Genomic DNA, 17722 nt, shown 5'->3' with positions numbered 1-17722 from the left:
AGTAGTCAAACCACTGTATCCCTAGCCATGTATTGAGGGGCCTCCGTGGCCGAGTGGTCTAAGTAGTCAAACCACTGTATCCCTAGCCATGTATTGAGGGGCCTCCGTGGCCGAGTGGTCTAAGTAGTCAAACCACTGTATCCCTAGCCATGTATTGAGGGGGCCTCCGTGGCCGAGTGGTCTAAGTAGTCAAACCACTGTATCCCTAGCCATGTATTGAGGGGCCTCCGTGGCCGAGCGGTCTAAGTAGTCAAACCACTGTATCCCTAGCCATGTATTGAGGGGCCTCCGTGGCCGAGTGGTCTAAGTAGTCAAACCACTGTATCCCTAGCCATGTATTGAGGGGCCTCCGTGGCCGAGTGGTCTAAGTAGTCAAACCACTGTATCCCTAGCCATGTATTGAGGGGTCTCCGTGGCCGAGTGGTCTAAGTAGTCAAACCACTGTATCCCTAGCCATGTATTGAGGGGGCCTCCGTGGCCGAGTGGTCTAAGTAGTCAAACCACTGTATCCCTAGCCATGTATTGAGGGGTCTCCGTGGCCGAGTGGTCTAAGTAGTCAAACCACTGTATCCCTAGCCATGTATTGAGGGGCCTCCGTGGCCGAGTGGTCTAAGTAGTCAAACCACTGTATCCCTAGCCATGTATTGAGGGGGCCTCCGTGGCCGAGTGGTCTAAGTAGTCAAACCACTGTATCCCTAGCCATGTATTGAGGGGCCTCCGTGGCCGAGTGGTCTAAGTAGTCAAACCACTGTATCCCTAGCCATGTATTGAGGGGTCTCCGTGGCCGAGTGGTCTAAGTAGTCAAACCACTGTATCCCTAGCCATGTATTGAGGGGGCCTCCGTGGCCGAGTGGTCTAAGTAGTCAAACCACTGTATCCCTAGCCATGTATTGAGGGGGCCTCCGTGGCCGAGTGGTCTAAGTAGTCAAACCACTGTATCCCTAGCCATGTATTGAGGGGTCTCCGTGGCCGAGTGGTCTAAGTAGTCAAACCACTGTATCCCTAGCCATGTATTGAGGGGTCTCCGTGGCCGAGTGGTCTAAGTAGTCAAACTACTGTATCCCTAGCCATGTATTGAGGGGCCTCCGTGGCCGAGCGGTCTAGGTAGTCAAACCACTGTATCCCTAGCCATGTATTGAGGGGGCCTCCGTGGCCGAGTGGTCTAAGTAGTCAAACCACTGTATCCCTAGCCATGTATTGAGGGGGCCTCCGTGGCCGAGTGGTCTAAGTAGTCAAACTACTGTATCACTAGCCAGTCAAAACTGAGGTTGTGAGTTAGAAATTTGCATGGGACAGGTGCACTTGACTCCAATTTAAATTGACTAGGATTGTCAGTTGTTCTTCTGAAAGTCAGTGTTTCTTTGGCACTCCGGCTTTTTTCCACAAATACAAACTGACCTCCACGAAATACATGTACGATATAGCATTGAAAGTGAGATTAAACACCAATCAATCTATGTATTGTTTTCTGGACTGAAGCTTGTCTTTTCATCTATTTTCTTTTCATCTGATATTGTCTGTCTTTCAAACTAAAGTAAATATTCAGAAACATTTTGCACAACAAGCCATTATAGTACAAACAATATAGTTTCAGTCGGATTAATATGATATTGGTTTGAGCAAGTTCGTTTTTCGTTGGAATGCTATTGGGACGGAATTTGAGATGGACAGACGTTCAAGGCAGCAGCAATTTAATTTCTCCCATTTTTTTATGTCTCCTTGTTCAAGATTAATTTGTTTTTCAATCAATCAGTTATGAAAAAACAGAGAAGAATATAGTAAAAGTATATCTACCAAGCCAGATCTCTGCTTGGTAGAGTAGATATCTGTAGCAAAAATAAACACATATAAGCTTTACTTTTTTATAATTTCAACAACATATACAATAACAAAATTTAGCAAGATTCATACACTTAAAGTCGTACTGACCGATTTTTTTGGTTTTTAGGACATCTATCACAGTAATATAGCCAACAAAAAATGTATCAATTTAAAAGTTTAAAAGCTAATATAAAAGTTCATTTCTTTTTTCTTTGTCTCAAAATTTTCTGTGATCATCAAAAATGATTTCAAGCATATAAGGAATAGGAAATCCCATTATTCATCATCTCTGACCCATGCTCTACAGAGACAGCAATCTTGGATGATAAACAGAGTACTAGGATGGAATTAACATGTTCCAATGGTGAATAAATTTTAAAAGTAAACTATCTTAAGACCTACTCCTGCTAAAACTGGTATAATTATTCATGTTTAGTTAGTTGAAATTCCAGTTTCTATTCAAATTTTAATGGACGGTAGAAGTTCACATGGGTCTTTGAGTAAAACTGACAAAAATTGGTTCACAGACTTCAAAAGCATACTATCACTACCTGGATTTATGAAACACATAATAACAGAAACAAGCAACTTACTATACTATACTATATAAATACTTGTTTTACAAATTCATCAATATATCCGACCACAAATATTACTAAGTAATTATTTTACCAAGATTCTTGATATCCTTGGCAACAACATACCATACCCATTGGCAACCAAACACCATAACCTTGGCAACAACACACCATGTAAAATGACTTTTAATTAATTTCAAATGGAACACATAAAGTACTTTGTCAAATCCTGCTGTTATGGTCTTTGATTGTAAAAATACTAAATATTCATCTCCAAAAATGTTTACAGCATAAGATGATGCGAGGTACTATTTGAAGAGAACTGTTTGAGCCATTATAATGACACGACTGTAGTTCTGTAGCTTGTATATAACAGCAGAATATAACTGTCCATCACATGTTGACCAAAATACTCAATAAATAAAATTTTCAGTCACTATCACAGTAAAAATAAAAATTGCATTTAATATACAAATTATTAAATAATTTGCTACAAGCAACACAATGTTCAGTAATCACAAAACTTACAAAAAGATGCTGACTAAGCTAAATATTGCTACAGTCATTTTGGCACTATAGTATATCACAGCAATCTACAGAGACATGAGTATGTATAAGAATACAAAGATCTGGTGTAGACTTATAATATCTAAATGTATCATTTTATCCCTACATCTATAATTTTTCTAATGGTAAGGCAATTTTATAAAATATTTTCTTAAATAATATCTTCATTCTAAGAGTTATCAAAATCATAGAACTTTCAACCAATTGAATTTCAGTTAAAAAAAAAAACAGCACAGGTTGGAAGTGCAAAGACACTAGAATGATTTCATTGCCTTAATCCCTAAATTTTCAAAAAGAATTATAGATGTCATAACAGAAAGCTACCATAAAGCAATCACTTCAAAATCACAGGACAAAAAGTCTTCACTGAATTTTAGCTGACATTTCATTATACAATGTACAAGAAACCCTGTTCTCTTATATTTTTGGCAGTTTACAAATATATATACAATATATCTTTTAATCAATCTTAAATTTCAAAATCATCCAGTCTAGAAAAAATATTATCCATCAAATGGATGCTTGAAAAAGACAACACTGATCATAGCAAACAATCAACACAAAATTGCCCTTCATATAGATCTCTCTTTGGTTTGGCAAGCATGGACAAATTTTGAAAACTAAAATTAACAGAATGCAATGCATTACATGTACAGTGTAACCTGTCTTATCTGACACACTGGGGGACCAGAAAAAAATGTCGGATTAGGCAGGTTGTTGGAATACTCAGTTTTTTTTTGCAAGAATAGACATATTTTGGGACCATGAAAAAATGAGTCAGTTAAAGCAGGATGCAGTGGCGGATGCAGGAATTTTCGAAAGGGGGGGTGCTAGCCCAGGGCAAAGGGGGGGTGCAAACATATGTCCCGATTCAAATGCATTGATCGGCCAAAATAAAGGGGGGGTGCGGACCCCCGGAACCCCCCCTCTGGATCCGCCACTGGGATGTTGGAATATTCAGGTATCGGATTTGGCAGGTTACACTGTATTATCAAAAATTTTAAAAATCAAATACTCAATTTCAAGTTTTATGAAAATAAATTAAAATACGCTGTCAAAATAGATGTCAAAAACTTTCACAGTAGCTGAGCTAGTGTTGTAATCTCATTCTAAAGGAAAGAACAATTGTAACACACATCTTTCTCGTCTGCACGGTTCATCGTAATGTGGTTTTACTGTCATCCTAATCAATACATGATTACTACAATCTAATAGCAAATCTATTTCAACATAGTTCATAAGAGATCCATCAAAGTTTATACCAAGAGAGATAACTCTGCTAGTAACTAAAGGGAGTGTATTCCACACAATAAGATACTTTCTTAGCTTTGAGAGCTAGTTCAGTATGTTGTTGGTACACTTTCATCCCAATACCAGGGAATCGTTCTGCCAATAGTTGTTCCTCCAGTGGCGAGGGTAAAGGTAAGTGAGTTCTTTCCTTTGGACGAGACACCAGAATATATCGTCTGTAAATAAATACAATTCATTATACACAAGAAAAACATTTATTTGAACATTAGAGTGTTAACATGATTTAGTGGAGGCCAAGGTCTTATTGAATTTATCAGATGGTCTTATACATATAATAAAAATAGAGGCTTGTCTTTAGCTTACCTAAAACTGTTAATAAAGGCAGTGCTGTCAAAAAACTGACTGCCAAGATCACATCATAGGTACCCTAACAAACATTTGATAAAATATTGAAAAAGAGACCTAGAAAACAAAGTATCAGCTTTGTAATTAGTGGAAAAAGGGACTAACAGCTAGAATAGGTATATAGTACATGTATATGATAAGTTTGAAAAAATAGGATTATATTAGCAATTAAACCAACAGTCATAAATGCATCAGATATTTTACAAATACATTTTTACTCTCCATGCAGTAGATTAATATTACTATAGGTCTAAATATGAGAAAAAGCATGGCTGAAGTAACTTATTTTTTTTAAATTTTTATCTGACAATATAAATACAAAAAAATCTTCTGATTTGTGAACTTACTGGCATTTACTTGGTATAGATTTAACCGTTGTTGGACGAACTGCGTCTGGATTTCTGGGATCAAACATTCGTAGATCTGGTTGTGGTTCTGGACTTATTATTCTACTAGGTGGTCTTGATGCTTCTGGAGTTTTCTTTATTTTATACCTGGGTAAGAAATTGTTTGTAGTTTCATTCTCACAACTTATTTTTTATATAAATTGCTTTGATCAAAAATTACAAAATCAGTAAAACAAGTATAGTCAACTCTATGAATATAAATCTGAAGATTTAAAACGGAAGGGAAATTTGTTTCTGCACTTTAAACAATGCAAATAAAAAATTATGAAATTTTTCAAAAGCAAACAAGTTATTGAATGATGGAAGGATGTATAAAAGCCCCAGTTATTTTTCTGAATTCATGTCACAAAACCAGTGCAAAACAAAAATATTGACAGGTATTTTTTTAAGAAAAACAACATCACAACAAAATAATAAATAAAGATAAAAAGAATAATTTTACAATATTAGGTCAATGTCAGAAAAAGATAGACTTTTTAGTATGAGGCTGAGAAACTTGGGAAAGGGGAAGTTTTACTGAGCACTTCACAGTTTTGTGCTGAATACAAAAAAAATATTTTTTTGACATTGACCTAATATTGTTTTTATACTCAACTTTTATTAATTCATTGGTAGATTTTTAAAGCGTAATACAAATGTCAAACTTATTTCACCCCTTAATGAACTCCTGATTGTGGAGAAAATATTTCATGATAAAATTGACATTGAACAAAATATAGCTGTGTTACTATATTTAGGAAATAAACACAACTAGTTGCAGTATAAAATCAATAACCTTATTCTACATAAACTTGGGTGAAATTTAGTTCTCAATAAAACGCTTCAAGGACTCGATAACAGTGAAACTAATTGTTTTTATATATACAAACCTAAATGGCTTCTCTGCTTTTAATTCTTTCTTATCAAATGGTTGTAAAGCTGCGTAGGCTGTTTGTGGTCTTTTTCTGACCGTTACTGTTGGTTGACCAGTGTTCAGTGACATATGTGAGGTATTGGCTCTCTGCATTTGACCCAGAATATAAGAATCTGACTTTGTACTTGTACCAGAAACTGAAAATAAAAGTTACTTATTTTATTCTAAATGCAGAAAGTAGGCTTCAAATAAACAAATAATTGCAAGGAATCTAGAACTATATATTGCACAATTTTGTGAACAGATGGTGTATTTTAGTAGGTGTGTGTGTGCGCAACTCACACTATTATATTCGATGTTCAGTGGACTGTGAAATTGATGTCAAAACTCTAATTTGGCATAAAAAATATAGGTAACATGTGTTGTAAAAGAGGGATGAAACTAACAAATCAAAAATAAACTGACAATGCCATGGCTAAAAATAAAAAAGACAAACAGACAACAATAGTACACATGACACAACATCGAAAACTAAAGAATAAGCAACACAAACCCCACCAAAAAGTTTCAAGTTGATTGTTCTTCCAACTTCAGCAAAAACTACCTTAACCAAAAACTTTAATCTGAAGTGGGACATACGGACAAACTAACAGATGCACAGACTGAAAAACATAATGCCCTTAGGTTGGGCATAATAAATTCTAGAAAACCATCCATAACATGTTTTTTTTATACATGTACATAAAATTGAGAATGGAAAAAGCTGTTTGTCGTACATCCACTCTTTCCTTTTTTTTCAGGCTTTCATTACCCAAATAACTAAAACATCCTTGTGAAAATAAAGTTGGCATACAATTTAATCCTGGTATCTATGTTGAGTTTATTTACAACCTCTGGTCAATGACACTGCTGATGGAGGTTTCCAGTAGTCATCAATTCTGTGCTGACATGAAATATCATTGATATGTTCCTTATTTATAAATGTATTGTTTACAAAACTTTTTTTTTAAAATACTAAGGATTTTCTACCCCAGGTATAGATTACCTTAGCTGTATTTTGCAAAACCTTTCAAAATGTACCTTGGCCTTTTGGTATCTATGATGAGTATATGTGTACCTATTCTATAAAATCTCTCTTTATGTCCTAAGTTTAACAGAATAAGGAATTATTTCTCATTGACTGAATTGTACTATAAATGGTCAATCAACCATTGGCAGACATGAAATTTTTAGTAAAAAAATAACTAGATTTTTATAAAGAAATATGAAATACCTGAATAATTATCAACAGTTCTCTTTGTGAATAGTTTCCTTTTTTCATTCAGTTTATCTTCCCAGTCTTGCCTTTTCTTTAATGCACTTCTTGTTCGTAGTTCTTTCTGCATTCTTAGTAATAAATGCCTGTTTACAAAAGTCAGATATCATTTCAAAAACTTTCAAATGATTATCAGTTACATGACACATTCAAATTCCACTATTGTCAAGCAGTATTATGTTAAGTAATAGTCAGATAAATTTAATTTGTTTTTAATTTCTTTTTTTCATCAATTTTTACCCTTCAAGAATCTTTTGGAAATAGTAAGGGGTTATCTACTTAGTTCATTTGTGGCTGAAGTTGAAAGGTTGCTGCTCAACAGAAATCCACTTAAATTGTAGATGCAAAATATATTTGGTTTGAAAATTGAAATATTAACAAAACTTTGAGATGTCAAATAAGTATTTGCAAAATAACAATGAATGGACAGAAAACATTTTACCCAGTGAAAAAAATACCATAATTAGTGATCATGCTTCCATATCATAGTGAAACAGAAGATTTATTCAGCTATCAGGGTTGTATGAGAATGGAAAGACTTCAGGATTAGACAGTACTTCTTCATTCACAAAACAGAAAGCAAGAGAAAAAAAATCTTACTGACTGAATATTCACATCATCATTTAATGACATATTCTCACCCAAACCCAATCTAATCACTACCGTAAACGCTAGCTCAATCTGATCGATTTATAAACTGTTAATTTAAAACAACATAAATTACCTTTCAATTTCCCTGTCTGGCCAGTTCTCATCAAACATTAAACCATTGTTTCTGTGTAAAAGTTTGTCTTTAGTCGCAGTCTGTGGTGTCCTGCAATTATAACAGCAAATATGGTCATTAAATACTATAAATTAAACAATGAAAATGACCATACTGTATATGAATTTTGATCAAATTATGGTTAAAAACATACTTACTGGTAGTTATTACTTTAGGTAGTCTGACCTGAATAGCTTATGTTAAAATCGTTATTTTTTTTTACTTTGAATCACAGGTTACATACAACTCAATACGCATGGTGGGTATGATGGAATACAATACATACAAAGTACAAATTGTTTTTTAATAAGTTTACACTAAATTCTGTACAATAAACCATACCCAGGTATCTTCTGAAACTTGTCCATGGCTTTATCAAATGCTGTTTGTAGTTCCTGCAATTGAAGATATAATGTTCAATAAGACATGAATATGGTATTAAAGGGTTAAATTACTCTTGCAATGACCTTGAAGTATACCTAAAATGTTGAGAAAGACTTGTTTATGCTATCTTGCTTATAAGCAATTCTAAAAATACACAAAGACTCTTTGGAATCAATAGTAAATGATTTGTGTCTACAAGTTGGAAAATAAGATATCAATGATGATGTTGAAATATTTTTCAGTTTATATTCAGTTCCTAGACTTCATTGTAATGTAAATTTAAGAATTGATTTCTTGATGGCATTGGATTTGACATGCTATAGTTCTAACTGAGACATACATAAATTTACTTTCTGATATAAACTAGTGAATGAAGGCAGGCAAATCTTACAGTATATATATATATATCAAGTAATAAATGGCATGCCATTTTTTTATTTTTCAGGAAAGCATTCATACTGTTATTATGAAGTTGAACAAACTTAAATCAATTTTCATTTTTGTTTATTACAACAATTTAATTCTAATTAACAACGCTGAACATAAGCATTTTGTCTTAACCAAATTTTATAATCATTTATATGGAAAATTCATGTATAAGAAGCAATAATTATGCTTAAAAATAGAGAATTACTGATGCCTAACTTCAGGGGAGGTAATTCAAATTAATTTTCTATTACTCTTAGTGTAGGTAACTTGGTTACATAAAAATCAATATCAAAAATTGATGCTGCTTTAAAAGTTTAATAACTGGAAAGGAAATTGAATAACTTTAGAACTGTAAATATTTAAAGTTTCAAGTTTCAAGTGAAAACTCCATGTATAGCTGGTGTAAAATGAACTCTAGTTAAGTAACTGTATGTTTAATATTGAATTAAAAAATCAATTAAAGTAAACTTTAAACAGTTGTGTGCTTTTAACAATTCTGACAACAAATAAGATTTGATAGAATTTCTTTAAATGTAAATATGGATATTTTCAAACTTTTGTTCTTCATAGAACTATAATTGCATATGATTTTTAAACATTGACAATTGCAATCTCATAAATGGCTACAACAGTATTATATTTTACTACATTTATATCAAATTTCAGATATTTTGGACCATCTTGTTAGACTTTTAGAAGATACAAGGTGGGATTTAGCAAATAGAACTACATTATAATATTTCAAACCATCATAAAATACATCCAACTATTAATTTCTATGGATTCGTTTTAACTCGTTTGGATGCCATTATTTTTTTATATCTTGGTTAAATCTGAACCACAAATTCAAGTACTTTGAAAAAAAAACACGAAATCAAATGTTCTCGCAAAATACACTTTTTCCTCAATCCTTGAATATTTGTACCCCCGAAATTAAATTATTCCCCGTTACAACAAGCCTGAAAATCATAAAACCAAATAATAGTAATGTGTTCTATATATTTATGGGCAGTAAGCATTTTCAATAATTATACAATTACCTTTGCCGTGCTGACTCTAATTTACAAAGCCATGCATACTGTGCCTATCACCTGACCTGTTACCCATGTGTAAATATATACACACATATTGGCTTTCGTCAAGCATTTTACTGAGTGTAGTCATACAACAGAGTAATCTCCCATTGTGTCCAAAACCAAAATACTCAAGCTAATGGCATCAATTAGTTTTGTTAAGAAAAAGGAAATGTGTAAATTGTGGGATAAATTCATAAAAAGAATCTTAACCCTTGTCATGCAGGGCCGTAATATTACGACTGTACCCAGACCACCATTATTTGGCATCAATGGCGCTCCATACATTTGGAAGTCATCGTAATGCCATTTAATTCGTAGTGTGTGCATGTTTCCTCATACGATCAAGTTATTTCACTGTATGCTTTATCTTAAGATGACTTTTATCAAAGGCCAAAAATACTGGGAATTCCTATTTTTTAAAGCTCCTATATATTGATCAATTATTTAAGGGAGATAACTCTGAAAATTTGCTGTCTCAGTTTTTGTGATCTATAATTAGGTACAATCCACCCATAAACAACACTGCATGTTAAATATACATAGGTTATATCATTTTGTATAATCAGCCTGATTCACATCCGTTAAATAATTAACCAACAAAAAGTCAAAATTTGGTAAATAAGATTTTCTTATGTGCTTAAATATAAGATCAGCCTTTTTATTAAAAATATAATTGGTCCATTGATGAACATATAAATTCAAAACTTATATTTGACTAAAACAGGTATTAATGATTACAAATATTTCCTTTCCAATGAACATGTTGGTTTTTTTTTTTACTAGAAATCCTTTTATATTTCAGTTATTTTGAACTATTTTGCTCATGGATCAAATATCATATGGCTTTTTGAATACCATACAGTATCAACCCTTAACAAAAATAACCCAATGAGCAGAGCTTTTGGCATTTTATTGGTGTCTTTGGAAAAGTTTGGATTGATACAGATGCAATATTGAAAAAGCCATATGGTATTCTCTATTTATATCCAGATTTATGGTATACATATAATATTATTTGATGATCTTTCATTTATTCACATGTTAACATATCATGTTTTGTTTTGGTTAATTGAATGACAGATGTGTTATCATGCTTAGCAGACAATGATTTCACCAACATTCAATGACATATCACTCAGCAGTTTATGTATAGGCAGCCTCAAAAACCATTCAACAGCAATATAGGTACAATGGTGTTCTTAGAACACATTACTCAATGTTCACAGATCATTACAGTGGTCATTATAGAAATAAAGTTTAGCCAATGGGAGATACTGTTGTAACATACAGACAGACCAAGACTATTACAATGTTCTGGGGCTGTGAATGGTGAGGGACAGACAAAGTAAATTGTAGGCCATTCAGGAGATACTGTTGTAACAGACAGACAGACCAAGACTATAACAATGTTCTGGGGCCGTGTATGGTGAGGGACAGACAAAGTAAATTGTAGGCCATTCAGGAGATACTGTTGTAACATACAGACAGACCAAGACTATTACAATGTTCTGGGGCCCTGTATGGTGAGGGACAGACAAAGTAAATTGTAGGCCATTCAGGAGATACTGTTGTAACAGACAGACAGACAGACCAAGACTATTACAATGTTCGTGGGCCGTGTATGGTGAGGGACAGACAAAGTAAATTGTAGGCCATTCAGGAGATACTGTTGTAACAGACAGACAGACCAAGACTATTACAATGGTCGCGGGCCGTGTATGGTGAGGAGACAATTAGAAGACAGGTGTTGGCCATTCAGGAGATACTGTTGTAACAGACAGACAGACCAAGACTATTACTATGTCCTTTAGCTGTGTATGAAGGGGGCAACAATGAGAAGTTACGAGTTGGCCATTGGGAGTTACTGTTGTAACCCTTACCAAAAAGTGCTAACATGTTGCACATAAGTTGCACATAAGATGCTCACGTTAGAAACTAACATGATTGCACACGAGTTTTTTAACATGCAAATTAGGTGAGCATTTTGTGAGCAAAAAAATTGCACATATGAAACTAACCTAATTTGCATGTTAAAAACCTCACGTGCAACTGCTCATATGAGCTTTTGTTTCACATGTGCATTTTATTAGATTGCTCATATGAGCAGTTGCTAACATGTTGCACACATGAATATTATAGTTGACCAAAACAAAATGGCTGCTTTAAAAAAGGAATATTTTTCAAATTTAAATGAAAATCTTAAATAATTCAGTTGAAAATAAAATAACTGATACATCATGTTAAAAGAGTTATTCTCTAATTATTGTCAGTTAATTATGATTTTCATATCATTTTTTTTTTTTTTTTTTATTTTAACAATAATCATGATCATGACTAAAAACATAACATTACATTATAAAACTAATAGAGGGACTTGCAAGTTTAGTAAGTCTTTGATTAATAAGTACTGTATTTCAAAAAGTTTAAAAAGGAAAAATCTTTATACATGTAGTACTTATTTTGAAGCAACCTGTATATATATTCCCATAAAGGACTTAAAATTGTAATATATTTCAAAATCTGACACAAAAATGAAAATAATGAAATAGAAATGATAACTTACAAATATTAACCACAGCCACACTGGTTTTATCAGATTTCAACAATGCATTTCTTCAAATAGCACAATATAGGACTTAACATTTTCCATATCCATCTACCTTCATTTATTGCATGCTTTTCATGAATTTGAATTTACAGGAAGTACATGACTGGGCATGTCATTTTGAAAAAGCTCATATGAGCAATGATGTAGGTTAGTTTTGAATGGTTAGAAGAATGGAAAAACTTTTCAAAGTACAAAACTAACATAAAACTAACATGGATGATAAAAGCTCACCTTAGGTTTGAATTGCACATGTGAGCATTATGTTAGATTTTTGTGGGCACATATGAACTACCAAACTGCACATGTGAGCAACCTGATTTGCATTCAATTCTTACTTGCATCTCATGTGCTTCACATGTGAAACTTATGTGCTTTTGTTAGCAATTTCTGTACGGGTACAGACAGACCAAGACTATTACTTTGTCCCCTAGCTGTGTATGGCAGTAGAAAACAATTACAGGTAGTGTGTAGGCCATTTCTAGGCCTGTTGTAACAGACAAACACATCATTAATATGAAAACCATTTTCAGAAACAACTTATTTATTTAACTCTTTAAGACCTTTATATTAAAAACAAAACCACAAAATTTAAATAGCAATGACCATATGACAATCTACCTAACTGTAATAATCTGAGAACATTGTACCCAATTACTTACCTCTAAGTTTTCTGGGATTTCTAATAAAATCTCCAACTGTAGCGAGAGATCACATTCAGACATTTTTAAATAGCAATTCTCTGCTTAAATAATCAATTTTTCTATAAAAAATTCTTTCAACTTCTGTCTTAAATGAACAATTCCAATATAATTTAATTTCAATGTAAAAAGTCACAATTATATACACATTTGTGCCATAGTTCTAGAAGATGTGAATTATTCCTTTTCAAACATTCCCAAACACTGGTTTCATGATGTTTTCATCAATAATCTATAAAGGAATAGTTTATGTGAACCAATAACATCAAAATTTAATTTAAATCGTCAATATCCATGTTGTAATTTTAATTTTTATCGGAGATGAAAAATCAACAGAGTCATTATAATCATACAATAAAAATTTATGATGATCAATATCAGATTCTAAGATGTATTGTCCGAACCCAGTGTTTGTCTCCTGCAAACATTCATAAACAATCAACTCAATTATATTTCCTTAACATTTTAAAATCACTTAGAAAGATCTTCACTTTCCTACGAAACAGTGAAATCAAATCTTGACCTCGAATTTGTAATTTTCATATTGGAGACATATCAAGTTATTACATTAAGTTAAAAAAAAAACTATTAAGTATTTAAAAACTTTGTGCATTTTGAATACACCAAAACATAAATTAAACATAGAATAGGACATGGAAAATGTTTAAACATAGGTATAAAGTATTTTAGTAACTGTGAGAGAGAAGGGTATAGAATTTTTGTACAAACAAGTCTCATAAACTGACCTTTACAACTCTTTACAAAAATAACTGAAATGAAAGCTTAATTGGAGAATATATAAAGACATTTAAACACATTTAAGTGTTGACACTGTACATTTTGAATAATGCCCCACAGGCATTTAATGATATAAGCAAATAAATGAACCAAAAAGACATACAAATTTAACTTAATTTTAAATTTCTGTTTCAAATTTTCTCCCCTAGTAAATCTTCACAAATCTCATTTTTCCATCATATAGTTACACAGCTTTATTTTGTAATCTTGCCTTTATTTGTGACCATCTTAATTCTTCATTATATAAAATATTCTTAATAAAAGAAGCACCCTTTTCAAATGTATTTAAATCATTTATGAATGTATCCCATACAATTGTTTGTAAGTGTTGTACTATATAAGTATAAAGAAAAGTGAAAGCAATGGTTATTCACTGAATAAAGCTATAGAATATGAATATATTAACTGAAGGATTCTTTAGTTTAGAATTTAAATAAGTTATGAAAAAAAGTATATGAATAAAAATTAATTACAGAGACGAAAAATGTCAAACAAATAAATCTGGGACTAAACATTAGATGAAATTTTTAAGAAATCCTTAAGTACAACAAACGTAATTGAAACTCACTATTTAAAATGTATATATATATAAAATGAAGGTTTCTACAGTTAAGAATTTAAATAAGTTATAAGAAAGGTATATGAATAAATATTAATCACAGAGAAGAAAAATGACAAACAAACAAATCTGGAACTAAACCAGATAAAGGAGATAAGATATTCTTTAGTACTACAAAATTAATTGAAACTTTGTTTATTTATCTGATGAAATTTTAAGAAATCCTCAAGTACGAAAAAATTAATTGAAAATCTGTTACTATTTAAAACTTCTGGTCAATATTTAATAGTTGAATAAAATGAAAGTTGTCTCCTGCAGAGCTTTATGGATTATCCCATATTAATTATAATGTAAAAATATGTGTTTTATCACTTAAAGGTCCTACTTTGTTTGTGCCCCAAGGGCTTCTATATAATAATTATAATACTTTAACAACATTTAAAAGGCACACAGTATTTTATTTGACAATTTTTTTTGTGATGTATGATAAAGTGTAAATCTTTATGTAATCTTAATAATCATTCCATGGTTGTTTTTTGTTGTTGGTATATTGATTTACAGCAATATAACATTCCTTTACTAAAAATACATTTGTATCTAAGTTCTAAGTATATTATATCATATATGACAAAAATGTGTATTTGGATTAAATTTACAACTTGGTAAATTTTGTATGTACATGTATCAAACTTCACCCCCCCCCCTTTTTTTATTGGTTTTGTTTCTTTAAATTAATTCAGGAGCTTCAAAAGAAGACTGAAAGCAATGATACCATTTTCCAGGTATTGTATACCGTATTCAATTTACGAACTACTTCAGACTTATCATTAACAAACAAATGCTGAAAACTGAACATGATAGTCGAGTGAGATAGGACATACTTATTTTTGAATGTACCAACCTAGTATACAATCTTGTTATTTCTATCCTTTTATAAAAGTAGCTATTTACTATAATTCAATGGATATTCATGTTATGAAATTTCAATATTTATCTTATAGACTTATACATCAGTTGATTAAAATGAGATGTACCTGCCACATAGGGTAGGTATACAGAAGTACCCCCTAACAATTTATATATGGCAAATGTTATAAAAATTCGCCGTTTCAAAGGCGAATGCATTCTGGGTAATATTTTCAAAAGGGTACATCAAAATGTTATGATTGGTTTAAAACATACTAAACAATGGAAATTCAACCAATTGAACATCTTTATTTTCATTTTGGTGTACGAACAATGAGTTTAACCCAGAGTCCTTAAGATTCTGAAAAGGCAATTGTCAGTTTTGCATCCTATTAATCCTACTTGATATATTGGATATCATGTTTTAAAGAAAGAACAAATATGTCAATTTTGAATTAGAATTCTGAAGTTAACAAGAGATAAATTTGGAGACAAGATGACTATAGAGGTATTAACAGAATCCTTAGTCAGATCTGTAGTTTGTAAGTATAAGATCTTCACCATTGTCACCTGTTGTGTATTGTATAAGTCTAAATTATAACAAAAAAGTAAAAATATTAAATATAAGCAATCTCATTTCTATAGTATCAATGCTAAAAAAGAATAACACCAATTTATTTGGGATTAATTTTTCTTTTACATTTATTAATTTGATGCATATTATATGTGGTTGTGATAAATTTGTGAACTTATATTTTGATAATTATAAAAAAAACTATTATCTGTGTATTACATTTGTTAAGTCCTGCCTATACCTCTGAAAAGAAACACGTTTTATTTGAATTGTTTTACACTAGTTGTTTTGGGACTCTTTTAAAGCTGGCTGTTTGATGAGACCCAAGGCTCCGTTTTGAAGGCCAGACTCCGACCTGTTAGAGTTTACTTTTTATAAATTGTGACTTGGATGAAGAGTTGTCTCATTTGGCAATCATGCCACATCTTCTTATTTATATATAATCAAATAACTTTAATTGAGTTCAATTGTTGAGGAAATTTAAATTCTTATTATCTTTCTGGCTTTGTGATAGGCAACAAGATATACCAACAGATAAACTGTGTGTTAATATCACAAGTACTTGACTATAAACAATCTTTAACGTTTATAATAAGATTTTAAAAATACTCCACTGTTGACATGGAGATTAAACATACTAATTTTGAATAGATTATTAATTAGCTAAATATTCAATATAAAATACATATTTCATAAAGCATCTGCTGTAGAGAAAAAAAATCCTGAGCCTTATCTTTAATCAGAAGCTTGTTTTATATGCACAAATATTTCTCCTTGGCTATTGAAAAGAGGGAGAAAAAAAGCATAATAAACAAAAAGACAAATAAAGGGCATTGACCCCTTTCAAACCCCAAAGAATTCCATAAATACATATCTTATCATGTCAAATATAATTTGGGTCAATTTCAGCATCTTCAATTGGACAGCTTTCAAATGTTTTAATCATTGAATTGTTAGCTTAATTCTACCAAATTTGTCTCAAAATTTTAATCATTTAACACATTTCTGTATTTCTGTTTTATTTTTGACAAAAAGTATAAGTAAAGATGTTACGGTCTGCAAAAAAAAAAAATTCACAGCTGTTATGAAAAATTGAGATTTTTTAACATTTAGAACTAACACTTAAAATATTGTCTGAAAAATGAATCAAAGACTCAAATGGCCAGTGATGGCATCAACATACTATATCCCAATTTTGAACTTAATAGAGCAACCATTTAACATCAAGGAGGAGTTATGGTTTTCTTCATCCGATTCAAAGCGAAAAATATTTTTTTAGTTTTGCAATACTATCAATCAAATTATGCTTTTTTTTTCATAATTTAACACCGGGAAATCTGGATTCAGAATAAAAAAAAATTGTCATCTGATTGACCACAAAAAAAAATTTCATCAAATTGGGGATCAGAATAATTTTTATGAAAAAAACCCTAAACCCCCTTTTGAAGTTAAAAGGTACTTCCCTAATGGAAAACTTGTCCCCAAAAAAATTGAAAACTGATGTCATTTGCCTATGACAATATTGAAATTATGAGAAGAAGACAATATATTTTAAATGGCATATATTTAACTAAAAGGACTTTAGGATTGACAAAAACTGGCACTGTTTGAAAGCAGATGCAGAAATTTTTGAACTGTCAACATCTAAACATGGAGATTTGTTATACATGTACAACTTATTCAAGATGGTCTGTCAAACTGGTAAACCACCTAAAAATAATTTTGACTTA

The 17722-nt window shown here is 31.7% G+C and overlaps 1 protein-coding gene across 6 annotated transcripts in view; it reads right to left on the bottom strand.

Moving 5' to 3' along the window:
- Nucleotides 1–1848: 1848 nt before the first annotated feature.
- Nucleotides 1849–17722, bottom strand: part of LOC143068605 (uncharacterized) — an 83482-nt gene continuing 67608 nt past the window's right edge. For 5 of the 6 annotated variants that reach the window (XM_076242826.1, XM_076242803.1, XM_076242835.1 and 2 more), the window contains 7 exons: nt 13117–13152; nt 8303–8355; nt 7922–8011; nt 7156–7283; nt 5899–6079; nt 4970–5116; nt 1849–4432 (listed from right to left, as the gene is read on the bottom strand). In XM_076242826.1, the coding sequence (XP_076098941.1) occupies nt 4246–4432; nt 4970–5116; nt 5899–6079; nt 7156–7283; nt 7922–8011; nt 8303–8355; nt 13117–13152 (822 nt within the window). In that variant the 3' untranslated portion in view covers nt 1849–4245. The remainder of the gene's footprint in view (nt 4433–4969; nt 5117–5898; nt 6080–7155; nt 7284–7921; nt 8012–8302; nt 8356–13116; nt 13153–17722) is intronic. The other variant, XM_076242807.1, reaches the window with a different exon arrangement.

Source organism: Mytilus galloprovincialis, chromosome 1 (genome assembly GCF_965363235.1).
Source record: "Mytilus galloprovincialis chromosome 1, xbMytGall1.hap1.1, whole genome shotgun sequence".
NCBI lineage: Eukaryota > Metazoa > Mollusca > Bivalvia > Mytilida > Mytilidae > Mytilus > Mytilus galloprovincialis.
This window is presented reverse-complemented; position numbering and strand designations above follow the sequence as displayed.